This window comes from Xyrauchen texanus, chromosome 24 (assembly GCF_025860055.1).
Source record: "Xyrauchen texanus isolate HMW12.3.18 chromosome 24, RBS_HiC_50CHRs, whole genome shotgun sequence".
Lineage (NCBI taxonomy): Eukaryota > Metazoa > Chordata > Actinopteri > Cypriniformes > Catostomidae > Xyrauchen > Xyrauchen texanus.
The window spans coordinates 40,874,409-40,901,920 of record NC_068299.1 but is presented as its reverse complement, the minus strand read 5'-3'; the positions used below and the strand labels follow the sequence as shown (position 1 = coordinate 40,901,920).

The following is a 27,512-nucleotide window of genomic DNA, read 5'->3' as shown; positions in this document are numbered from 1 at the left end:
CAAGTCTGAAAGAAGACATGTTATTGAAGACAAATATCCAAAAATCTCAAAATTGACCAGTAAAAAAAAACTATGTTTTTGCCTGCCGTGTCTCGCCTTAATATAAACACACACTGTTATCAGTAGCCTATTATTTTGGACAAAGTTTTGCACATTTCACTTCAATGTACACTGAAGCATGCATCGTGAATTAGCAATGTGGAAACGGTGGTTTGTTACTGCAGTAATATCACGTTCAGTGCTATAAATCTCTCCGTTCCAGAATATTTGGTTCATAACATCAATCTTTGATTCAGGTGTTTGTGCAACCGTGCCCTGAAGATTTAACAAAAGTCTGGGTAGGCCTAAGTTAAGAAAAAAGTAAGTAGGAATTAGGAAAGTATGTGAGAAGTGAGATCAAAATTACCTTGCTTGCTTCTTTCCGCCATTTCACCTCAGTGCGAGAAAAACATGCATCGCTTCTTCTGTACGGAAAACGAGCAATTTTAATTGGTCGTCAATTCACTGTGAGTCTGTGTATCGTAGCAACGGGCACAAGACTGCGCTGTTATGAATCCAGTGGGAAAATAGATCTCGTGTATTGTTTATATATTTCGTGTGTGTATGTCTCTATGTGATAGAATTATTATTTGATGCAAATAATTCTAGCCGGCTCAGCCAAACTTTATCAGATGGCGGCTCAATTTGGCTTACGAAATTATTGGCTGGCGGCGGCTGAAATTCTAAATGGTGCAAATGGCGGCGCCTGGCGGCGGCTTCGGGGTCTAGTGGAGAGAGACAGACAATCCATTCATATTAACATTTGACATTTTGACATATTATGAAAAGAAAATTGTGTATCAAAAAATACAATTATAAAGACCACATTCCATATTGGTGCAACAAACAACCCCCAAACTTTACACAGAACAAAACAAACACAAAAAAGAAAAACATGCGCCACGACAGCGCCAACCAGCGTCCATCCCTCTAAACACAAACAGCCCATGTATTCCTATGAGAGCCCCCATGACAACTTTGCCATTGGATTGCTCAAGCCGGTGTTTCTATACAAAACTTTGTAAGAAGAAAATCTATAAAACAAACTCCAGCCCATAAGCGGAATAAACACACAAAAAAAACATGTCCACTTAACTGTCTCCAAGGTGTGTTCCTCCACAAAACAAGCTCCAGCCGCTAGCAAAACCAGCAAAAAAAAAAAAATGGCCTGTTCAATTCGGGCAGTCAAACTCACTCCAATGTCCTGCAAGAAATATTCCACAAAACCAACTCCAACCAACAGGAGGCATTAGCACACAAAACAAGCAGATTCAACCACAAGCTGTCCAGAAGAAATGTTGTTATAAAAAACAAACTCCAGCCTCTAGACGGAACCAGCACAAAACGAAATGAAGAAGGCACCCAGCTTCCTCTGACAGTCAAGTGTATGTTCAGTGAGTAGGTTCACTAATCAGCAATATGAAAATCACTAAATGGCTTACTCCAGAGTTTTTATGAGAGACATCACTTGCTGTGGGCATGTTAATACACTACGTCCATCCTTACTATCTATTCTCAGTTTGGCCAGAAACATCAGAGCAAAAGCGACCTTCTGTTGACCTAAGGGTTTCTTGCATTCCCTGAATCGTTCATGTTTCTCTCTTGTTGAATTTGCAAAGTCTGGGAACAAAAAAATGCTGCGGTTTATCCAAGAAAGCCTTCCTTTGCTCCTCACCTCGCGTAATACGAGATCTTTATCGGATGATCTCAGAAATTTGGCCAGAATTGATCAGGGCCTGTCTCCCTCAGCGGATCTCCAAGCCGAGTGTCTATGAGCTTGCTCGATTTCCAGCTTATAGCCTGTTATGTCGAGCAGACTCGGGAAGAGCTTGTCTAGGACTTTCAGCATTTCTCGGCCTTCCTCATGCTGAGGAATTCCAACAATTCGGATGTTGTTTAATCTATTATGACTCTCCAAACCCTCCATTTTTTCCCAAACGCATACCAAATCCACATTGGTCGCTAGCGAGTTAACAGCAAATTCCCTCTCCGATGACTCTAGATAGTCGATCCGTTTGTCGACGTCCCCCAATCTTGTAACCAACAGAGAAATTCACCTTCATGGCAGTAATTGATCGACATATTACAGCAAGATCCTCCTAGTCTGCAATGACCTTCATCAGCATTGCTGACGATTGCTCTACAGTTGACACTGAATCTCTCCCACCACACCATCCAAACCGAGTCTTCGTCATTTCCCATTCCAGCACATCGTTACAGAATACTTGACCCACCAAAATGAACCCAGCGGATCTACTAATGTGTCTGTGTCAAGTTCTACAGAGGACTACGTGGAGGCCTTCTGCATCCTGGCAGACGAAGTGGGCTTCAATGAGATCTCCCTCAAACACTTTTTTTGTGTAGGCTTGAATGAGCCAGTGCACACCTGGATGCCACCGTCATGGTTGACGAGCCAGGGTCCCACGTCATGGTCGACAAACCAGCGTCCCCCGTCATGGTCGACGAGCCAGCGTCCCACGTCATGGTCGACGAGTCAATGCCCACGCCTGTCACGGCCATGGAGTTAACCCCCAATGAGCTGAAATCCTTGTCCATCCCAGAGCCAGCATTGCCAGCCTCGTCTGTCCCAGAGCCACCATTGCCAGCCTCAGAGACCGGAGACTGCACTGCGCTGGAGGAGGAGAAAGGCTTTAGTTTCCAAGTCTCTGCCCATTTATACGACCACGGAGGTTGTTTCCAAGTCTCTTCCCATGTACACGACCACGGAGGTCATTTCCACTTAGTTTCGAGCCTCCCACAATTCCGCCTTCCAAGACTTGGCCCCACATCATGGCCAAGCCCGAGTTCCACATCATGGCTGCCATGCCCGAATTCCATGTCATGGCTACCAAGTTCAAGTTCCACGTCATGGCTGCCAAGCCCGAGTTCCATGTCATTGCTGCCAAGGCCGAGTTCCATGTCATAGCCACCAAGCCTGAGTTCCATGCCAGAGACAGAGTCAGCTCCAGGCCATGTCACAGCCACGCCAGCATTAGCTTCAGGCCATGTCACAGCCATGCCAGAGTCAGCTCCAGGCCATGTCACAGCCACGACAGAGTCTGCTTTATGCCATGTTATGTCTGAGTCTGCTCCATACCATGTCACTACCATGCCTGAGTCTGCTCCATGCCATGTCACACCTCTGCCTGCTCCATGCCAAGTCACAGCCAAGCTTGTCAGCGTGTTACCGAGTTCTACGGGCTCGGACCTGAGAGAACACGGGACGATACTGACTCAATTCGGAGATTGTAGAATCTCGCAAAAGTGTTAGGTGTTGCCCACCCTGCTGCTCTGCAGATGTCTGCTAGGGAGGTGCCCCTGGCCAGTGCCATGAGGACACAACACTTCTGGTTGAGTGAGCTCGGACCTGCAAGGGGGGGACACGGCCTGGGTGTGATAATCCAGTGAAATGGCATCAACAACCCAGTGGGCGAGCCTCCGTTTGGAGACAGTGTTCCCTTTCTGCTGTCCCCCGAAGCAGATAAAGAGCTGCTCGTACCGGACACAGCAACGAAAGGGCTGGGTCTGCCTCCTCCCGGGGCAGCGCTTGCAGGTTCACTACCTGATCTCTGAAGGGTGTGGTAGGAACCTTGGTCATATAGCCCGGTCGCGGTCTTAGGATCACGTATGTGTCTGCCGGACCGAACTCCATGCAAGTGTCGCTGACAGAGAACGCTTGCAGGTCCCCGACCCTCTTGATGGAGGCGAGCGTGATCAGCAGGGCCATTTTGAGAGAAAGGGCCCTGAGTCCAGCTGAATCTAGTGGCTCAAAGGGGGATCTCTGGAGGCCCGTGAGGACCACCGAGAGATCCCAGGAGGGGAACAGGCTTGGCCGGGAGGGAGTTAGCCTCCGGGAACCTTTTAGGAACCTGATAATTAGGTCGTGCTTACCTAGAGACTTGCCATCTATCGTGCCTTTGTGAGCCGCAATGGCAGCTACATACACCTTGAGGGTGTAGGGGGACAGCCTCCTCTCCAGCCTCTCCTGTAGGAACACGAGCGCTGACCTAACCGCGCACCTCTGTGGGTCTTCAGCCCGGGAAGAACACCAATTTGCGAATAGGCGCCACTTTAGGGTGTAAAGATGCCTGGTAGAGGGGGCTCTGGCTTGGTTGATAGTATCTAAGACGGTCGATGGTAGACCAGCTAGATCTTCCGCATCCCATCCAAGGGCCAGACATGGAGGTTCCAGAGGTCTGGGTACGGGTGCCAGAGCGTGCCCTGTCCCTGAGAAAGAAGGTCCTTCCTCAGGGGGATTCTACACGGAAGGGCTGTCGCGAGAAGCGTGAGGTCCGAGAGCCAAGTCCGAGTGGGCCAATAGGGGGCCACCAAGGTGACTTGCTCCTCGTCCTTCCTGACCTTGCACAGCACCTGTGCAAGAAGGCTCACTGGGGAAAATGCGTACTTGCGCAGCCCCGCGGGCCATCTGTGTGCCAAAGCATCTGCCCCGAGGGGAGCCTCTGTCGGGCATACCAGAGCAGGCAGTGGGAGGTTTCTTGGGAGGCAAACAGGTCTACCTGGGCCTTGTCGAACCGCTCCCAGATCAGCTGGACTGACTGGGGGTGGAGTCTCCACTCCGTACAGTACGGTCCCTTACAAAAGTGGACCCGCGTTTTCCTTAGGCAGTCCCCGGCTGCCCTCCAGTCGCTGTGTTGTAGGATCTACCACCACTCCACTTTCCACATGTCTCCTAAAAACCCATGTGACGTATTCACCACTCTTACCTCCCCTTCAGGGCAGGTGTGGTCTCCGCAGGGTCTTTTCCCTCTGAAAGAATAGGAAATTATGCATGTAAGGGCCCCGGCTGTTTATTGCTCTATGCGAGAAACATAGAGAGAAAAGAGGCCCAGCCAGGCTTGGCCTGTTCCCAGGTTGGCAAGCGTCACCTTGTTCCCCTTGTCAGGGTAACCAGAAGGATTCTGATGACTTTATGGGGCATTAGTGAAGGGTATGTGCAGTCTGATACAGCTGGTCGCGTTTGCACGTGAGAATACCTGCCCGATTCTTTATCAGCAGTTCACGTACACGGCTCAGCGCATGGCACGATTTAGGGAGGACTAAACAACGTCGAAGTCCTCCCTGCCACGTCTCTGAACCGAGCCACTGTTGTGACCTGACCATTTCCGGCTCCTCGGACCAAAATCCTGAATGAACTTATTGCATTTGCCCACTTAAATACCAGTATGTCCGGGGGCTGGGTTTGCAAATACTGTCTGCCAACTTCTCATTGGCCTTTTTTTATAGTTCAGAGGCATATTCGGTGCTCAAGAGAGACCCCTAGTGTCGCTTCTTCGACACAAGGTCTCGTTCCCTCCATCGGGGAACAGAGGTTACATACGTAACCTAGACGTTTTGTATGTAGGACTTGTTTTGTCCCTTATCTCAAGAATCAATGAGCTTGTTGAACTTAAAGCAGCGCAGTGATTGGATGGAAGAGTTCCTTCTCATGAATAATGTAGAGAAAAGGTCAGAATCTAATGGCATAGTCAAATTTTACACATACAGTACACCCCACACTTTGTGATGTAGGGGTTGTTCATGTCTGATCTCGCCTTTGGCACCATGTGAGTCAGGACCACCACTGCTCTCATCAGAGGAGCAGGGGTTGAAGAAAAGTGTTATCTACCATAATTAAATTAATTATGACAATCAATTATTGTACCATTAATATGAAAAAATAACAATGTACTGTATGTATCTGAGGAACCTGGCTTGAGGTTTTTTCATTTTTACAGTGTAAGAGAGAATATAGGTTATATAGGTTAATATAGGCCAGAGGTTGGAGGACAAATGTTATCTAGAAAAGATGTAAGAGTGAGAAGATTGTCAGTGACCTTTTTTTACATCCAGAGAGAAGAGGTGGTTAGGAGAGGAAAGAGAGGTGGAGACAATAGTGGAGAGGTGGTTGGGTAAGAGAGACAGGAGGTTTGTGTCAAAAGGAAACCAGAGTGTTAGATAGGCTAGGTGGAAGAGATATACAAAATCGAATGATGAAGTGAGTAATAAGAGCTGTATTTGTAACATGTCAAATGAGCTCTGGTCACATGAAGACACTTGAAGGCAACAAAAGATCCCCAAATGCATTACTAGTACTTGCACTGCCCAAAAATGAGAAACTGTCTCCACCCACACATACTGTATACTATACTATTGATTGTCATTATCTTGGTGATAAATTATTTTGTTCCAGCTATGGAGTCAGACTATGAAGAGATCGACACAGTGCCGGAGAGTTTGGAGCCACAGGCTGACAGCTCTCCTGATGACATCATCTCAAGCACACTCAAGAGAGAAAATAGCTTGCGCCACAGCCAGCGTCACACTCAGCACAATGGAAGGTACACACCATAGCCATGACTGCAAGAACGATGACAGAAATTATTCTAGACATACACTACTTTTTCTGACAGATATAATATAACTATTCTCATTATCTTCTTTGCACAACTACATTGTGTTCATGTTTTCACTAAGACTATATTTTTATGATGTTTGTGCTTTATCTTTAGTGTGAGACTGAAGAAAAATAGCTCTCTTAGAAATAAAAAAGACTCCAATGACAAGAAGGGACAGCGACTGATTGAGAAAGAGGCGATGGAGACAGGAAAGGTACATAAAAAAAAAAAAGTTAGCGCACTTGTTTTACATCAGCGTAAGCAGATCTTGACTGCCATGCTGAGACCAAACCTACAGTACTAACTTGTCATTTCAATCAAAATACTTCAAAATCTATTCCGAGAGTTTTTACATATTATTTCTTTGATCCATATACCAGGTGAAGTTTTCAGTGTATCTCCAGTATCTGAGGGCTATGGGCTGGTGTTATGCAACCTGGAGTTTCCTAGTCTTCTTTATTCAGAATGTGGCCTTCATTGGTCAAAATCTGTGGCTCAGTGACTGGACCAATGATGCTGTTAAATATTTCAACACAACCTACCCGTCTAATGTTAGAGACACCAGAATAGGTGTCTTTGGAGCCCTGGGAGTAGCACAAGGTACCAGTGCTGAAAGAAGAGTTTAATTAATGGCTTAGCAACAAAATTAAGTTAATGACAACCTCATATTTTGAGGTTTGGGATCTAACAGTGTTGTTTTTTGTTTTACATAATCATTACAATTCATAGGTAATTTCTATACTTTTATAAATGTTTTTTTTTTTTTATGAAATAATCAATCTGAGTAGAACATAGATGTTTGGGAAGATCTGCTTTGGTGGATGCAGGACATACATTTTCCTCTGTGACTAAGTTATTGTGTCTTTTTCTTTCAGGTTTACTTGTGTTTATAGGGACAATACTCCTAGCAGATGGATCCATTTCTGCATCTAGGTCTATACACACACGTCTTCTGTCTAATATTCTGAGGGTACCCATGGTATTTTTTGATACCACACCTTCAGGTCGGATAGTCAACCGCTTTGCTAAGGTATAGATGTGCTATCTTCAACACTAAACGAGGATTCGAGGATTGTTAAGATTTTGTTTACACAGTCAAATCAGCATAAATTGATCAGAGTAAGCTAACTGAAATGTGTAATCTGGGTGCAAAATACATAAAGTGAGACATTTAATGTGAGTGTGTTGTACTATATTGTGTGTTGTGTTATTTTAAATATTGCTTTCATCTCATTAGGATATATTTACTGTGGATGAGATGATCCCAATGTCCTTCAAATCCTGGATCCTCTGTCTTCTTGGAGTTTTAGGAACCTTGTTTGTGATCTGTCTGGCCACCCCATTCTTCACTGTAGTTGTTGTACCAATGGCTGCTATCTATTACTTTGTGCAGGTAATGCAGCAGCCAATGATATGGAAACCAAAATTTGTGAAAAACATCAGACATGTTTTTCTCACATACTAAACAGAATTAGCTCTTAAAAGACTTAAAATCTAGTTTGCAAATGTAAGCTGTTCTCCAGTAATGTTGTAGGCAGTTGCACAGATTGATCAGTTTTGCTTCCTGTGTGTCAGAGGTTCTATGTTGCCACGTCCAGGCAGCTCAGACGATTGGACTCTGTGTCTCGATCTCCCATCTACTCACACTTTGGAGAAACAGTATCAGGCCTCTCTGTGATCAGGGCATATGGGCACCAGCAGCGTTTCCTAAAGCAAAATGAGGACACCATTGATGGGAATCTTAAAAGTGTCTATCCTTGGATTGTTTCTAATAGGTAAGAATTTCTGCTACATTTCAAGCTCTTTGTCAGGTGATTCATCTAACTGTTTTTGCTTCATAAGCCCCTGTTGTTGCTTGTTGAATTTCAGATGGTTGGCCATGCGGTTGGAGTCTCTGGGGAATCTGGTGGTGTTTTTTTCAGCGTTGTTTGCTGTAATCTCTCGTGACTCTTTGGATAGTGGACTGGTTGGATTGTCCATCTCATATGCCTTAAATGTAAAATTTTATTTTGATGTCTGTGATAGTCAGTAAAATAACCTTTCAATTAAATAACATTTGTGGAATATGTTTTTGTGTACTACAACTTTTATACTTAGGTGACTCAGACTTTGAACTGGCTTGTGAGAATGACATCAGAATTGGAGACCAATATTGTTGCAGTGGAGAGAGTGAGCGAGTACACAGAAATAAAAAATGAGGTAGACATAATTTTGAGGTATACAACTATTGGGGGGAAATTTGGGGGTAAATGTAATAAAATGGTTTACTTAAAGTCCTAAACATTATTGACTGTAAACTAACTTAAAACTGTAGTGGCCTTGAGACAAACCAATTTTAAAGGGTTATCATTGCCGCTTACCATATAACAGTCAAAACCTTTCTAAAATATTTTTTTTTATCTTTTAATTTGTAGTTGTTTTTAAATTTGTATTTATTAAAGTACATTTATTGATCTACCATCTCAAATCCTTAATCAATGGCTTAAATTTGAAAACCTAAAGATAGGCCTAAGCAACCTCTCCTGTATTCTTATCCAGTAAGGACATCTGAAAGATGGTTGGCTAGAATGGGACAGTCACATTTATCCTGATATGTAATAACCTGAGAAAGGTTTTGTGATGTGAATGCTTATAAAACCCATAAGCAGCCAGTGATTTCAAAAACTTTATTGTGCACAAAATTTGGTCATTAAAGTGTGAGATACTATGTTTTCAGGCTCAGTGGTTCACAGAGAATCGTGCTCCTGAAGGCTGGCCAACCACTGGGAAAATTTGTTTTGAAAACTACAAGGTTCGCTACCGCCCCGAATTGGAGCTCATTCTCCATGGAATCACATGTGACATTGACAGCACTGAGAAGGTGAGATGTTACAGAGGCATATCCTGATAATTTGAAAAGTACTGGTGTGCAGTTACAATTGTCATTATTAGAAGAACTTGATCGAACAGAACTTTGAGAGGGTGCTTGTTCTGTATTCTGTTCAGATAAAATTAATTATGATGCCAGTGGGGTTATACGTAATATATTATTACCCAAAACTATAAGATATCTTATGTTTCAGGATAACACAAATCTATACGATTTAGCAAAACCTGTTGATCTTTGTCTTTTATGTAATTTTCCAAAAATGTCACCTACTTCAGTGTATTGTTTCTTACTTCATTGTTCTGCATCATCAGTAAAAAAAAAAAAATGTTTTATGTCTCCCCACCCCCACCCCAGATTGGCATTGTTGGTCGAACTGGCGCAGGCAAATCTAGTCTGACCAACTGTTTGTTTCGCATTATCGAGGCTGTAGAAGGTCGAATCCTAATTGATGGTATTGACATCTCAACCTTGGGGCTCCATGATCTCAGGAGCAGAATTACCATCATTCCACAGGTTTGTGAAGTACATACAATATGTCGACACAGCAACTGTACTGCAACATTATATGCAATCACATTGATCTTATTGAAAAATTTTCATATAACTTAGCTGTTTATTTAACACAATACATGCATTCTGCATGCATTGCAAGTTGCTTTGTTGTGAACATATCTGCCAAGAATAAATATTATGTAAAGGTATATTCGTGTTAATGGTCAGATACCTGTTAAATTGGTTTGACATATTTGTTTGACATGTCTCCAAAACAAAAAAAACATTGAAGTGTTTTAGCTTAAGTTGTAGTATTTGCAGTCTGGGCATGTGTCTACTACACCTACTATAAACAACCATCTTCTTACTGATTATGCAATTAGTTCCGGTCCACAAATCTGATTGGATGAGAGCATGGACATGCACAGATATTTTGAGGGTCAGTGGCACAAACCAAGAAAAAGGGCACCTTCCCCTCCAAAAATGCATAAATGCACAGGTTAAGCGATGTCTAAAAATCACAGAGATGGGTGTGTCTACTGCATTTACACACTGATGTCACACATAACTGACCAATTAAAAAGTGTATACTGTGCTGATAATTTATGCAGGATCATGCAGGAACATAATCATCTAGGCCTACTGTATCTGGGATTGATTAGCCTACAAAAAGAAATTTACTGTAATATCTTGCTAAATACAAAATAACTGGTGACTTTAACAAGCCTAATTTTACATTACAATATTGAATTAAACAATCTGTTCACACTATTTTATTTGTCCCTCCGGAACATATGATCAGAAACGCGGGACTCAACACAATTCTTCACTCACTCTGCTCAAATCATAAAAGATGACTTGTTTACCTTTCTAATTATTCTAACCAAAAGAAAACACACTCGTAACCGAATAGGCAACTGTCTAGTATGTCATTAAAAGGCCATTAATCAAACAACAATAACAAGAAAACGAGAAAATAACTTGAGATATACGTTTTATCATGTTTTCTTTCTCTAATGCCTGATAGAAAAGTATCTAACTTTGTGGAGCAATACTTCAGGCAGAATATTCCACCAGTCACAAATGCACTTCATAAAATTTTGCATCATACATTACAATGAGAACACAACTATTTCTGGGCTTAAAATATACAAGAACTAAATCAATGTTGAACATTCTATCTCAAAAGGAGCACAATGTGGCCCCCATGTGCTACTTAAAGGAATAGAAAATCAATTCCAAAAATGAAAATTTTATTATCTTTTACTCATCCTCATGCCATCCCAGATGTCTATGCCTTTCTTTCTTCAGCATAACACAAATTAAGATTTTTAAAAGAATATTTCAGCTCTGTACGTCCATTCAATGAAATTGAATGTGTGCGAAAAGTTTGACATTCCAAAAAGCACATAAAGGCAGCATAAAATTAATCCATATGACTCCAGTGGTTAGATCCATGTCTTCAGAAGTGATATGATAGGTGTGGGTGAGAAACAGATCAATATTTAAGTCTATTTTTTGCTAGAAATTATTGTCCCTGCCCAATAGATGGTGATAGGCATGACGAATGTGAATCACCAAAAACACAAGAAGAATGTGAAAGTGAAAGTTGAAGTTGAAGTGGAGATTGACTTAGCAGTGAGGAGAATTTATTGTAAAAATTTACTTAAATATTAATCTGTTTCTCAACCAACCTATCATGTCGCTTAAACAAGGCTCGCCTTCTCAACGCCCTCCCAGCTTGGCATCTTTGGCTACACCATCGATGACTTCGCCCAGCAGTCTTCGGCGGTAAGGAGGCAAACAGAAGTGATCTCGCACATCATGCCGCGGGGCCACCCCAGCACGGTCCGTGCCCCGTCTGCCCGCCGAGGGTGTCCCCCTGTGTCCAAGCAACAGGCAGCTCTGCCTACACCCAAGCCCAGCTCTCAGCCCCAGCGTCGAGCAGCGTCGAGCACCTCACAGACGGCACACTCCCCCCATCTCCAGGACATCCTCTTGGACCCGGAAGGCTCCAAAGCACTCCTGAGACAGAAGACCCAAGGAGTCAGATGTTCGCTTCGGATCTGCCACCGATACCACTCCGCCCCCCAGTGGAGGGCTGGCAGGAAAATCCTTGTTTTCCCATATTGCTAATAAAAGAGCAATTTCCTCACTTCCTGGGTCATCTAGCCAGTGCGCAACGTTCTCACAGCACCCCGGCACAAAAACCACAGTCCCAGTTCCCTGGATGCAGTTACTTCGCCTCTGGACCCGCAACTATCCATCCCCGGCAGGCCAACGCTGACGAGTTCCGAGGACGTTTTCACAGGATCTCCTCAGTCTTTAACCCGCCCCCTGCCGGGTGCACGGAGCAAGATAAGTGCTTTGAGTCTTTTCTCAGCACCCAAGCCTCGGAACGCGCTTTTGCCTCCCGAAGCTTTATTACCTGCTCCCCCCGCTGCGAAGCCCCACCCAGTATGTCAAAAACAATAGTACACTTAGTGACCGCAGAGGTTCCTCTAAAACAGTTCCAGAGGCTCTTGGGGCATATGGCATCCTCGGCCGCAGTCGCACCACCTCGGGTTGATGCATTTGAGACCGCTTCAGCACTGGCTTCAAACTCAAGTCCCGAGATGGGCATGGTGCCACAGCACATGCTGTGTGTTAATCACCCCTTCCTGCCTTTAGACTTTCAACCCTTGGACAGACCTCTGTTTTCTGCAGACTGGAGTCCCCCTACAGCAGGTGTCCAGATGTGTCGTGGTCACCACAGACGCCGCTCAACTGGGTTGGGGCTTCGTGTGCAATGGGCATACAGCCGCTGGCTCCTGGACAGGTCCCCGGGACTGCATTGGCACATCAACTGCCTAGAGTTGCTGCCAGTATTCCTTGTCCCACGGAGGTTTCTCCACTGATTCGAGGCAAGCGCGTCTTGATCCGTTCAGACAGCACTGGGACGGTAGCGTATATAAACCGCCAAGGCGGATTGCCTTCTCATCATATGTCACAACTCGCCCGTCATCTCCTCCTTTGGAGTAAGCACCATTCCGGGCAACCTCAACACAACAGCGGACATTCTGTCGCGACAGTGGAGTGGAGGCTCCACCCCCAGGTAGTCCAGCTGATTTTGGGCCGGTTTGGCATGGCACTTAGATCTCTTTGCCTCTCAAGACAATTCCCACTGTCCACTCTGGTACTCCCTAACAGAGGCCCCTCTTGGGACACATGCGTTGGCACACAGCTGGCCCAGGGGACTGCATAAGTATGCATTTCCCCCGGTGAGCCTTCTTGCACTGGTGCTGTGCAAGGTCAGGGAGGACGAGGAACAAGTCACCTTAATGGCTCCTTACTGGCCCCCTCGGACTTGGTTCTCTGATCTCATGCTCCTCGCAACAGCACCTCCCTGGAAATTCCCCTGAGGAAGGACCTTCTTTCCCGGGGACGGGGACCCTCTGGCATTCGCAGACCTCTGGAACCTCCACGTCTGGCCCCTGGATGGGACGCGGAAGATCTGAGTGACCTACCACCTGTGGTCGTAGACACGGTCAACCAAGCCAGAGCTACCTCTACCAGGCAGCTTTACGCCCAAAAGTGGCGCTTGTCGTAAATTGGTGTTCTTCCCTGTCTGAAGACCCACAGAGATGCGCAGTTCGGTCAGTGCTTTCATTCCTGCAAGAGAGGTTGGAGGGGAGGCTGTCCCACTCAACCTTGAAGGTGTATGTAGCCGCTATCACGGCCCACCACGACGCAGTGGACAGCAAGTCCTTGGGTAAACATAAGGAATCAAGTTCCTTAGAGGTGCCTGGAGGCTGAATCCTCCCCGGCCAAGCCTATTCCCCTCCTGGGATCTCTTAGTGATACTCTCGGGCCTTTAAAGACCCCGCTTTGAGCCGCTTGACTCAGTTGAGCTCAAGGCCCTCTCCTTGAAGACGGCCCTCCTGATAGCGCTAGCTTCCATCAAGAGGGTTGGGGACCTGCAAGCGTTCTCTGTCAGCGACACTTGGCTGGAGTTCGGTCAGGCAGATGCTCACATCATCATAAGACCGTGACCGGGCTACGTGCCCAAGGTTCCTACGACCCCCTTCAGGGACCAGGTCATGAACTCTCCTCCCTGGGATGAGGCAGACCCAGCCTTCGTTGCTGTGTCTGGTACGTGGTTTGCGTATCTATTTGGATGCATTCCTTGCATAGTTTTGAACATGTTTATGCACAACATTGACTCATTAACATACATTACAATTTAAAATTTTTACCGTGGCCTTGTCTCTATTGTTCTCCCCAAAAGGAACAAAATCGTTAGGATGGGGGACAAATATATGGTCCAAGCTGGGGGGGTGTCCCTCCAAAAATGTGGACACCGCGGAGACCACACCCGGCCCAGAGAGGGAATACAACACATGGTCTTTACCGGTTAGGAGCGGAAGCACATCGTGCAGAGCGGCTTCATGGTAGATTCTTTCCAAGGGGGGAGGAGTTACTACAAACACGGCGACCAAGGACAGAGGGCCCTCTTCCCAAAGAAGATGCGGTTTACACAGGGTTGCCTAGGGTTCCCTCTCCAAAGACTCGACAGCCGCTAGGTTAGGGAGGAAGAATGTCCAGGGTTCACACTTCTTGCGAACACAACTGGGGATAGAGCACACGTCTTCGCCTCAAGGGAGGTGAAAGACACTATGCACAAGCGATACACCAGGCTATCTGACCCAAAATTACCTGTTTGTGTCACCTGATAACACTGTCTCAACCCTGAGGTTATGGAACCTTGCAAAGGTATTAGGTGTTGCCCAGCCCAAGGCTCTTCATATGTCTGCTAGAGAGGGGCCGTGGGACAACGCCCAAGAAGCCGCATCACCCCTGGTAAAATGGGCTCGTAGGCCAGCAAGGGGCAGCACGTGCTTGCTGTGGTATGCCATAGTGATGGCATCGACAACCAAGTGGGCGATCCTCTGTTTGGAAACAGCGCTTCCCTTCCGCTGTTCTCCGAAGCAGACAAAGAGCTGCTCGGAGCTTCTAAAGCTCTGCATGCGATCCAAGTAGATGCGAAGAGCACACACCGGACACAGCAACACCAAGGTTGGGTCTGCCTCCTCCTGGGGCAGTGCTTGCAGGTTCACCACCTGATCCCTGAAAGGGATCATGGGAACCTTGGGCATGTAGCCTGGTCGGGGTCTCAGGATGACGTGAGAGTAAGCTGGATCAAACTCTAGGCACAGTTCACTGACAGAGAATGCCTGTAGGTCCCCTGCTGACTCAAGGGGCTCGAATGGAGCTCTCCAAAGGACCACAGAGAGGTCCCACTAGGGAACGAGGCGCGGCTTAGTGGGGGTTTAACCTCCTCGCACCTCTCAGGAACCTGATGATCAAATTGTGCTTCCCTAATACTTACCGTCCAATACATCGTGATGCGCTGATATAGCGGCTATATACACTTTCAAGGTGGAGGGGGACAGCCTTCCCTCCAACTTTTCCTGCAGAAAGGAAAGCACTGACCCTACTGCGCATCTCTGGGGTTTTTCACCTCGGGAAGAACACTACTGAGCGAACACACACCACGTCAGGCCATAAGGGTACCTCGTTGAGGGGGCCCTGGCCTGAGTGATCATGTCACTCAAGTCTTCCGCGCCCTGTCCAAGGGCCAGAAATGGAGATTCCAGAGGTCCTCTTTCTTCAGGGGAATGTCGTGAGGAGCATAAGGTCCGAAATACAAATCCGGGAGGGCCAATAAGGGGCCACTAAGAGGATCTGCTCCTCATCCTCCCTGACCTTGCACAACGTCTGTGCAAGTAGGCTCACTGGGGGAACACATACTTGCGCAGCCCCAGGGGCCAGCTGTGTGCCAGGGCATCTGTGCCGAGGGGAGCCTTGGTCAGAGAGTACCAAAGTGGGCAGTGGGAGGATTCTGGGGAAGCGAACAGGTCTACTTGTGCTTGCCGAATCCACTCCAGATCAGCTGGAGTCTCCACTCTCTCCTGAGTGTAACGTGTCACGACAGTGCGTCCGCTGTGCTGTTGAGGTGGCCCAGGATGTTGGTGGCTCGCAGTGACTTGAGCCGCTGCGGACTCCAAAGGAGGAGACGACAGGTGAGTTGTGACATTCGATGAGAGTATAGGTCGCCTTGGCGGCTGATGTACGCAATCGTCGCTGTATTGTCCGTCCGGATCAACACATGCTTGACACCGGATCAATGACAATAGCCTGCTCAGGGTAAGTAGTACTGCCAGCAATGTTGACATGCCAACACAGTCGCGTTGGGCCTGGGGACCTGCCTTAGGGGAACTCCTGCCGGTAGGAAGGCTAGGTCTGACCAGGGGCTGAGAAAACGGCAGCAAGCCTATGTGACAAGGATGCGGTGTCGCGCCGGGGCAGGATGTGTTGAATGGTCCCCATCTGCCTTTTAACCACTGAAGATTTCTGGGCGAAATCCTCTACGGTACTGGTGAATAGGCCAAACTGGTTTGACCAAGTTGGGCCAAAGGTGGCGCTGCTGGACCACTAACGTGTACATGGCCTGCCCGAGAGATCACGCCGTGACCATCATCGCTCGGAGGGCGAGACCAGCGCAGCTCCTGCATAAATCTCAGGTCAGAACTAGCCTCGTGCAGTGCTTTGAGCACCACGGCTGGGTGCACTTGCAGGAGTGCATGGGGGAGGCAGCCTGTCCAGTGACACTTGTCTCAGTCATGAGTGACGACATAAACCCATGGGCCCTGGACAGGAGACTCGAACAGTTGCGCCAGGTGGCGGCGTTCTGTGGGCACAAGTGCACCGTGATAGCCTTACCAACCTGGGGAGTAACCGAGCCCCCCCTGGCAGCCCCACCGTCGAGGGTAGTGAGAGAGGAAGAGCCCGCGAACCGGGTCCGGGCAGTAAAAGGTGCCTCGCAGCGACCGTGTGAGCTCATCATGCACTTCCGGGAGAAAGGTACAGGGGTGGGGCGAGTGGCCGTAAGCGGCGCTCGGAGCCCCTGGACCGATCACCGGGCCGCGAGGGTTCAGGGGGGAGTGGAGGATTACACTCCATCCCGACGCTCGCAGCCACCCGGGCAAGCATGGCCGCCAGCTGTGCACTCTTTTCCCTAGGGCTCCCTGTCCTAGCCTAGAAGTAGAACTGCCAGTCAATAAACTGTCTGTGTAAATAGGCTGACCTCAGATTTCCTAAAACCTAGGAAAATCACTCAGAAAATACAGTATTAATAGGTTGAATATATGCACTCATCAAACTGACAAATTAACCAATTTGAACATTACAAAAACAGTACTCGACATTAAGAAAAAGTTTTTGCCCTGTAACATAACAGCTCAAGATTGTAACAATAAGATAAGATAACATAATGACTAGATGTAACGATAATATAAAGAAATCCTTATTAATTAATAAAATAACTATTTTCATTTGTAATCTTCACACACCTGTTGAAACAAAAACGTTCTTGAAAAATAAATGTCATAATAATCTAAGGGAATTTAGCAGCATCTGAGAATATCTAGTAATGTAAACTAATGCTAATTTTACAGGACCCAATGCTCTTCTCTGGAACTCTGCGGATGAATTTGGACCCATTTGAGAAGTTTAGTGATGAGGAGATTTGGAAGGTTCTGGAGTTGGCTCATCTGAAGGATTATGTGGGGGGTTTGCCGTCAGGACTTCAACATGAGGTCTCAGAGGGGGGTGAGAATTTAAGGTTGGTAAACTGTTTCAGCATTCAAATGCACCGAACAAATGAGATAAAACAGCCAAAATTCTGGGTTAAAACAACTTTTGTTACTCAGAAGATCTTCTCCTAAAAAACATTTGACTTTTCATTTAATGGCCCTATTCGGAGGGGAATAATTTTATAAAAGGAGGTGGGATAATGTAGTAACTACCAGAGCTTCAAGTCAAGTCACTTTATTTGTAAACCACTTTTCAAAACAGACATCGTTTCAAAGCAGCTTTACAGGAAATTATGCTATAACAGAAATAAATCTGTAATGTCTTTGAGTCATCATTGTAATTCCGTCCAAATTGACAGAAATGTCATGTTCCAGACTCTACAATTGGCCCGTGTAAATTGACATGCAGGTATAATAAATAAATAAATAAATAGCTTGAGCAGCTCATGTGCAGTCTGTTAATCCTTTAACTATTTTTGTTTCTCAAGTTTTCCAAGTTTCTGAAGTGGATGTTGGTCAATGATTTTGTCAAGGGACCATAACTTGAAAAGCACCACACAACTTGCCAATGTTGCAAAATAATTTAGTCTACCAATTTGGAGTCTAAAGATTGAAATATCAGCGTGAGCTGACCTGGCACTTGGTATTGTGCTTCCCTCAAGCATTGTCACGCAGTTCTCAAAGTTCAAATAATTTCAACTTTGACCCCAATGCCAAAGTTTCTAAGTTTCAGCTAATACTTACTGGACAATTTGCATATGCACAAAGTCTGTTTTTGACTCAAGTCTATCAATTGAGTGTCTCACCATCAGAGGCCTCCTGGAATAAAGCATCCTTCTCATCATCATCCCTGCTATATGTGATCATAACAATGCGCTCCAGTGGTGAGGTGCAGATTGTTACGGCTGAACTAAACTTGAAATAGCAGAGATGAGAGACACGAGGCTCGAATTGGCGAGAAAACATCCTCAAAATCCGTCCTTGCTTCCCTTGTGAGCTTTTTCAGATTTAGGCTGAGTTCTGTTTGTGATAGAAATAAAACTAATTAATGGAGAAATAAAACATTTATGTACAAAAATAAACCATCTTATTTTGTTAATTTAGTTGGTTTTATTAGCTATCACTTACATGCAACACAGAATACAATATAGCTATACAATATAATTCAATAGACGATATACAATACAATATTTCATATTTATTCAGAAGGCGAAACAACATTGATGTTGCATACACTCCCATAAATGAACACATCCATTTGCAAATTCTACATAAATTGCTTATCCTGTGTGAATTGGCAATAAACATTAGAGATGTCCACAGTAACAACTATCTTATAGACATACAGTATGTTCTGAAAAGTGAAAACCAGTAACCAATGAGTACCATCTGAATAGGGCATAAGAAAGGCAAATTACTGTGGTCAAAATGTAGGTTAAGATAGGACTATTAATTTAATCTTAATTACTTTTGTAATGAATGCAAGGTATGTGATTCTGCATATATTTATTGCATACCGTGTTCTTGAGTTCAGTGCACCAGCTCACTGAAATGCCTTCACACGTTGTTGTTAGCGGTACTTATAATGTCTTTGTTTGTCCTATATGTTTGACCTATACATTTTTTGAGCTATACATTTTTTTAAAAGGCTGAAGCTATGTTATAATTTTCAGCTTGTGGGGAATGGCTGGCTTTGCTTTTAGAATATTTTTCTTTTGTATCAGAATGGATTTCATAATTAATTCCTTAATCTTATGCATCTCAACATCTGCTTTAAAAATAATTTTGTTTTCTGTATAATCTAGTTGGCACTTCTTTGATGTCTTAAAGTAAATATTGTGCAAACGTAATAATTACTTATTTTAATTTGCAGATGTTTCTCCAGTTTCTGATGTGTGTATGTTTATGGTCATCCAATAGTCTTGGACAGAGACAGCTGCTTTGTCTAGCCCGGGCCCTGCTCAGGAAATCCCGTATACTCATTCTGGATGAAGCCACTGCAGCCGTGGATTTGGAGACAGATGATCTCATCCAGAGCACCATCCGCAGAGAGTTTTCCCATTGTACCGTGCTTACAATCGCACATCGCCTGAACACCATTTTAGACAGCTCACGGTGAGCCCCTTTAGTATAAATTACTGAAAAAGTTTGGTATCTTTTAAGTAGTGAAGCACAGTGATATTAATATTTCTGACTATATTTAATCTTTTGACCTCAAAAACTAGACCAACATACAGGTTTTAGGGCACAATGAATCTTGAATCTCTTTTTCCTCACTAATGGTCCCTGGTGTTTTGTAAAGTTAGCTGGACATAATATGAGTGAAGATGTATTTAATAGCATTTAAATAAATCGAGAATTCAATTGCAATTGAGGCCTCTTAGTGACAACAGACTATTTATGTATGGCTGATGTTGGTATACCATAAACCTCTTTGAGGTGTCTACAGTATATCCTTCACAGCTATTAATATTCCTTTTCTAGAAAAGATGTGCCATTAGCAATCAATTGTATTTGTTTATTCATAGCTAAACTCCTAGGATTTTTACAGCTGATATAACTGCTAATTTTCTTGTCGTCTGATCAGCTCATACTATGCCGACATGATCATTTAGCCTATTATCAGGAGCTCTGTCATAACCGGTTATATGTATACAGTATGTAAGCTCTCTGCTTACTGTCACGGTTAACTGAATTTCACAACTAAAATAGTAATTCCATAATTACTGTAGGTTAGTTAAATTGAAAACTAAATGAACAAACACAAAAATATTCATTTTTAAAATAAACGTTTTTTAATAGGCCTTAAAAACTTATACCATATATTAGGATAGATAGCCCTTTAAAGAACAAGGTTTAGAGTCAAAAACTAACTCAGTTATGGAACCTGGTGCTTTTCAGATTATGAAAAATCATGTGGTTAATGGCTACTTAATATTTTAACTGACTGACAGCACTAAAATCACCATTGTCTGTCCTAATGCAGCTAAATTTAATTGAAACACCTAGGCCTCTTGAAATTGGCATACAGCATAATGATTTGTGGTTCAAACAGACAATGCCAGTGCTGACAATACCAGCTGTTTGCATTTTGATTGATATGTTTATATAGATGTTATTAAAGAGGAAAGTTTTACATACTTGGATGAAGTCGTTTTTAATGCTAACCACAATCCATGGAAATGTCAACCATACCATGGAAGAATCCATTTTTGCAAAGTAACTAAGCCCCTTTTAAATCATTAATTTAGGTTTATTTAACAGTATAAAAGAGCATGATGTCTGCACCATTTCTAGAATGAAATTGTCAAACAGCCATATTTCATGGTTGTAAAAGAAGTATCAAAGGACTCTTTATTTTCATAACCATTTTCCAGAAAGACAACATGTATGAGAAATAGTATACACTCACTTTGTCATAACAACACTGCCTTGTGAATTTACAATAGACATATTTATAAGGTCTCAGTGTTTTGTCATGTCCAGAATGTGTTCTTATCGATAAGAACTTAACTATGTTAATGTTAAGCATAATGAAAAAATGGTCTCCCTTCTTTAATTTAAATATCCATAATAAAGTGTTATTGACAGGACAGTTATGGATGATTCATATCTAATCAAATGGATATACCGATATATATTTATGTAAAAGGATCACAATACTTCATCGCTCATTCTTTTATTGATAATGAGTATTTTACATGTGAAGTTCATTTCAAGTTTTCACTGCAAATGTCATGTCAGTCAGTGGTGGTTCTAGCTTGAATGGCGCCCTGGGAGCCAAAAAGAAGAAGTAACAAAGACAAATAGAAACAAATTGTAGTATATATATATAAAAATAAAAAAGAGGATCGAATTATTACACTATTACCCTATTGCTAACAAAAAACACAAACCAGAAAAAAATGCAACAATATGTCTGTGAAACGTCTAGGTTACGTATGTAACCTCCGTTCCCCGATGGAGGGAACGAGACGTTGTGTCGGAGAAGCGACACCAGGGGTCTCTCTATAGCGCCGAAATATGCCTCTGACTTATGACAAAAGGCCAATGAGAAGTTGGCAGACAGTATTTGCATACCCCGCCCCCTGATATACGGGTATGTAAGCGGGCAAATACGGTGAGTTCATTCAGGATTTTTCTGAGGAGCCGGAAATGGTCCGTATGTAACCTCCATTCCCTCCATCGGGGAATGGAGGTTACATACGTAACCTAGATATTCCCCTTCTGTCGCTCTGTCGATGTTGTGTCGGAGAAGCGACACTAGGGGTCCCACTTAAATCATGCCATGCGCTGAGCCGGGTATGTGAACTGGTGATACAGAAGCGGGCCGGTATTCTCACGTGCAAACGCGACCAGCTATATCAGACTGCACGTACCCTTCCCCAATGCCCCATAAAGTCATCAGAATCCTTCTGGTTACCCTGATGAGGGGAACAAGGGGATGTTTGCCAACCTGAGAACGGGCCAAGCCTGGCTGGGCCTCTTTTCTCTCTATGTTTCTCACATAGAGTAATCATGGCCGGGGCCCCTTACATGCATCAAGGGAAGGGGGTCTTACCCAGTTTCCTATTCTTTCAGGGGGAAAAGACCCTGCGGAGACCACACCTACCCTGCAGGTTAAAGGTGGCGAATACATCACATGGCCGCTTAGGTCCTATGTGGAAAAAATTACGCGGTGGTATATCCAGCCTCAGAGAGGGGGGAGTTGCTACAGCATGGCGACTGAGGCAGCTGGGACTGCCTAAGGGAGACACGGGAGTCCACTCGCAAGGGGACAATACCGTGGAAAATACACACCGGGGGAGTCCGCGTACGAGGCCTTGACCTGTGGAGCACCTATTCCAGTACAGGGTAGATTAAGTACCCATAGTGGATTGGGTCGTCGAGTTCCTCCTCTGAACTGCGGACCCATGAGGGCTAGGGAGGAATCATCCAAGGGTCCGAAAGATGGGAACTCTTGGGAGAAATAGTGCACTGTTTTACCTCGGCAGAGGGAAAGGGCGCTAGGCGCAAGCGATCCACCTGGCCAGTTCGTCAGTGTGTTACCAAGTTCTACGGGCTCGTACCTGAGAGATTGTAAAATCTCACGAAGGTATTAGGTGTTGCCCACCCTGCTGCTCTACAAATGTCTACCAGGGAGGTGCCCCTGGCCAGTGCCCACGAGGACGCAACACTTCTGGTTGAGTGCGCCTGAACCCGCAAGGGGGGGGGCATGGCCTGGGTGTGATAAGCCAATGAAATGGCATCAACAACTCAGTGGGCGAGCCTCTGTTTGGAGACAGCGTTCCCTTTCTTTTGTCCCCTGCTTAGAACGTCTAGAGCTCTGCGTGCGGTCCAAATAGGTATGCAAAGCACGTACCGGACACAGCAACGAAAGGGCTGGGTCTGCCTCCTCCCGGGGCAGTGCTTGCAGGCTCACTACCTGATCTCTGAAGGGCATGGTAGGAACCTTGGGCACGTAGCCCGGTCGCGGTCTTAGGATCACATATGTGTCTGCCGGACCGAACTCCAGGCAAGTGTCGCTAACAGAGAACGCTTGCAGGTCCCCGACCCTCTTGATGGAGGCGAGCGCAATCAGCAGTGCCGTTTTGAGAGAGAGGGCCCTGAGTCCAGCTGAGTTTAGCGGCTTGAAGGGGGGTCTCTGAAGGGGGTGAGGCATGTCGGTCATCTGCGCGTCAGCCTCAGCCTGGGCGTGCTGGCCCGAAGGGGAGTCCTCTGCGTCAGATGCCGCGTTCTCCGATGCAGCGGCGAGCTCATCTGCTTCGAACTCGAGAGGATAGGCAGATTGCCTGTGAGGCGAGCTGTTGTTACCTCGAGCACGGACAGGAGTCAACGAGGGTGCCGGGGGGCGGGTGGTCCGAGGGGGTGTACCCGGCGGAGCTGCACCGGAACAACGCAGGGGCGGAAAGGCATCTTTATAAAGACGAGTCCTGAAAAGGACATTCAACGCTGCTGTGTTTTGCTCTTTTAGAGGAAATTACTCTTTTAAATAAAATCACTCTTTTATAGAATAACTCTTTCGAGTTGTCTGCGCTGTTGAAGCGCCCAGGGGCAACAATGCACAGCCGTGCAAGGAGAAAGCCACTGTTATGCACCGTCAATCCAACAGCATGCAGATCGTCAGAGGAAAAAGCAGGAACTGGTGTGTGTGACTCGCAGCAGACTGCATGCACTACCATCGACTCTGAAGATATTTTCCTGAATGAACTCACCGTATTTGCCCGCTTAAATACCCGTATGTCCGGGGGCGGGGTATGCAAATACTGTCCGCCAACTTCTCATTGGCCTTTTTTCATAAGTCAGAGGCATATTTTGGCGCTCAAGAGAGACCCCTAGTGTCGCTTCTCAGACACAACGTCGAGAGAGCGACAGAAGGGGAACTATATATTCACTGTATTATGAATGAATTGTGTTTTATTTTGTAACGTTTTGTAGTGTAACTTATTTTCATTAGTACTGTACAAAGTTAGAGGTGCGCTATTTGATAGATTCCCCCACTCCCCCGGCGTTCATTTGTAGTGTTCGGGAAGTGAGCCAGTAACAATAAATGATTCACTAATCTATGTATTTATAATCTAAAGTTGGTTAGTCCAATTCATTTTAGTGAATCCGTTTATTGGGGATGTAAAAAGAACTAACCAAATACTGTAAATGATTCACCAATTCACTTGAGCCTCTGCACTCACCAAAACATTTCTATCTTACAACCCCAAATTCGAAAAAATTGGGACAGTATGAAAAATGCTAATAAAAACAAAAAGGACAGATTTGTAACTTATACTCACCCTTTGCTATATTGAAAGAACTACAACTCCACATCATATGATGTTTTACCTTGTGAATTTCATTGTTGTTTTTTTTTTGTACAGTAATTTCAAATCAGATGATTGCAACATGCTCAGTTAGGACAGTTGAGTGTTTAACACTGTGAAACATCACCATTCTACTAATAACACGTATTTCTTATTTATTTATTTTTATCCCCTTTTTCTCCCAATTTTGGAATGCCCAATTCCCACTACTTAGTAGGTTCCGCAAGTAGCATGAGTGAGAACCACGAGGAGGTTACCCCATGTGACTCTGCCCTCCCTAGCAGCCGGGCCAGGGGCTTGTGGAACTTGTGACTCCAGAGGTGTTCTAATAACCCTTATTAAGCATTTGGGCACTTAAGACACAAGTTGGTTAAGTTTAGAAAGTGCCATTTTTCCCCATTCATCCATTATGTAAGTCTTTAGGGGAACAATTGTACATGATCTTCGTTGTCGGATGGTGTGGTTAATAATGCGCCACACATTCTCAATTGAAGACAGGCCAGGTCTGCAGGCAGGCCAATCTAGCACCCACACTTTCTGCTTGCACAGCCATGCACTTGTAATCCAGTCAGTATGTGGTTTGAAGTTGTCCTGCTGGAAAATGCAGGGACATCCCTGGAAAAGACCATGCTGGATGGCAGTATATGTTGCTCCAAAATTTGTACATATCTGTCTGTATCAGTGATGCCCTCACAGATGTGTGAGTTACCTATGCTATTGTTACTGACACACGCCTGGCCCATACAGAAACTGGCTTTTGGACCTGATGCTAATAACTGTTTGGATTATCATTTTCCTCTTTTGCCCGGATAACACGACGGCTGTGTTTTTCAAAAACTTTTTGAAATGTTGACTCTTCGAACCAAAAAACAGAGTTCCACCATTCTACTTTCCATCTAAGATGAGACCGAGCCCTAAGAAGTCGGCAACGCTTCTGGACAGTGTTGATGTATGGCTTCTGCTTTGCATAATAAAATCTTCACTTGCATCTGTGGATGCAGTGGCGAGTGGTGTTGACTAACAAAGGTTTACTAAAGTTATCCCAAACCCATGTTCATGATATCATTACAGATTACGTTTTTTAAAACGGTGATAACTGAGGGATCAGAGATTATGTGCATTTAGAAGTAGTTTTTGTCTTGCCCTTTACGAATCATATTATGTGTAGCTGTGGTGCTTTCAATATAACAATGGGTGAATATAATTTACAAATCACTCCTTTTTTGTTTTTATTAGCATTTTTCATACTGTCACAAAATTATCGGAATTGGGGTTGTATGTAAATTCTCTTACCAAAATTATTCATGAAATATAATCTCACATTATTAACCCTTTCACACATACAATCAAACTGGTGTGATTACACTAGACTGGGCTCAGATGCGTAAAATCCAACCGGTGCGATCAGCATTCATGCTGCTGTTACCATCAGAGAGGGACTGAAGCGGTTGTCTTAATGAATCAGCTGCTCAAATAGTCTTTTCAAAATCACTATATCTTCAGTATAATCACAGAATAGAAGTACATTATAAAGCCATTACCATCTGTGCTGACTGTTTTGATGAAGCATTGCTACGATGTTTTCTGACGTCAAACAAAGAATATATAGGTGCATGAAAGAACAGTAAATAGCGTTAGATTAGCATAGAAACTGAAATGTTACAAACTATTTATGACATTAAAACTATTTATTATGCACAAACTCACTTCAACACAACAGTGAAATAACTTAGTGTGATCCTATGCAAATTCTGATTATGAATTAGAATTGACAGCAGATGCCAACCATTTTTGTATATGAAAATAAACATGAATGACAATTCTCTGTAAAACAAAAACAAAAAAAGCCTCCAATGCGTGTTCATCCTCGTAAATGCTAAATGTTGATATAGATTTAAAAAGTGTTTTAGGAAAGGTTTTAATAAGTTTCTCCATTTCACAACATTCATAGCACAATTTATATTTTGTTTTTGAATTTCAAAACAAGACAATAATTAATATAGTTTACATGGACCTACAATATTACAACTGGACATTATATTAACTATTCCTCTTCTTTTTGTAGGGTAATGGTCCTGGATTCTGGTAAAATTGTGGAGTTTGATTCACCCAGTGCATTAATGAACCAACAGGGACATTTCTATTCAATGGCTAAGGATGCTGGAATCTCAGCAAAAGCATACACTGCATTATGAACATGGATGTAGTTCTCTATACTAAACCCATGACATAAAGTTTATGTTCCTATTTTAATGTTATTAAAATAGTATACAGGAGCAAAAATGATAAAATGTTCAAGAATTACATTACTGTTTCTCTTGCAAGTTATGTTTAGATAATAACTTGCTCTGTGTTAAGACATTAGAAATGTAATCTGTGTATTTTTTCTGAGTTGTTTGTTAGACATGGATTTGTGTTGTGACAATAAAGTCAATTACGTTTTTATGTACAGTATTTATAAAGCACATGTACTGTAATTCTTGTTTTTTTTTATTTTCATTATTACTAAACATACAGCTCACATATTTTAAAGACAGCAAGTTAGAGAATTTGACCAGTTTATTCAGAAGATTGATAGAGCCACTTTATCACATATAGACAACAGGTGAAGATCTTTTGTAGGATTAATCATATAAGTCACCCTGGCTGATAGGGCTGAAGCCCCAGAACTTTTGTTAATAAACCTGAATGTTTTTTGTGATGATAATAAAATGAAAATGTAAGGCTTTATGTTTATTACATCAGGGTAATACGGAAGCCGGTTTCTGCCATAGTTAAATAAAAAATGTGATTTTGTAAGTCAATATAATGAGATATTAATCCATTATTATTAGAGAAACTTTCTTATAAGAATCTCATAATAAAAAGAAAAGTGCTCATAATAATAACTTTGTATCTCATAATAATAACTTAGTATCTCATAATAATAAGAAACTTTCTCATAATAATGACTTATTATCATATAATAATGACTTATTATCATATAATAACGACTTAGTATCTTATAATAATGACTTATTATCATATAATAATGACTTAGTATCATATAATAATGACTTAGTATCTTATAATAATGACTTATTATCATGTAATAATGACTTAGTATCTTATAATAATGACTTAGTATCATATAATAATGACTTAGTATCTTATAATAATGACTTATTATCATATAATAATGACTTAGTGTCTTATAATAATGACTTATTATCATGTAATAATGACTTAGTATCTTATAATAATGACTTAGTATCATATAATAATGACT

General features: G+C 43.7%; 1 protein-coding gene across 2 annotated transcripts in view; it reads left to right on the top strand.

The window, feature by feature from the left end:
- The window catches only part of abcc2 (ATP-binding cassette, sub-family C (CFTR/MRP), member 2), a 62,266-nt gene extending 35,242 nt beyond the window's left edge, over positions 1 to 27,024 (top strand). For both annotated transcript variants that reach the window (XM_052089492.1, XM_052089491.1), the window contains 13 exons: positions 6,230 to 6,377; positions 6,549 to 6,648; positions 6,815 to 7,034; positions 7,310 to 7,464; positions 7,672 to 7,827; positions 8,010 to 8,209; positions 8,304 to 8,430; positions 8,532 to 8,633; positions 9,151 to 9,294; positions 9,658 to 9,816; positions 17,292 to 17,458; positions 19,350 to 19,544; positions 26,310 to 27,024. In XM_052089492.1, the coding sequence (XP_051945452.1) occupies positions 6,230 to 6,377; positions 6,549 to 6,648; positions 6,815 to 7,034; positions 7,310 to 7,464; positions 7,672 to 7,827; positions 8,010 to 8,209; positions 8,304 to 8,430; positions 8,532 to 8,633; positions 9,151 to 9,294; positions 9,658 to 9,816; positions 17,292 to 17,458; positions 19,350 to 19,544; positions 26,310 to 26,439 (2,003 nt within the window). In that variant the 3' untranslated portion in view covers positions 26,440 to 27,024. The remainder of the gene's footprint in view (positions 1 to 6,229; positions 6,378 to 6,548; positions 6,649 to 6,814; positions 7,035 to 7,309; positions 7,465 to 7,671; positions 7,828 to 8,009; positions 8,210 to 8,303; positions 8,431 to 8,531; positions 8,634 to 9,150; positions 9,295 to 9,657; positions 9,817 to 17,291; positions 17,459 to 19,349; positions 19,545 to 26,309) is intronic.
- The last annotated feature ends 488 nt before the right edge of the window (positions 27,025 to 27,512 follow it).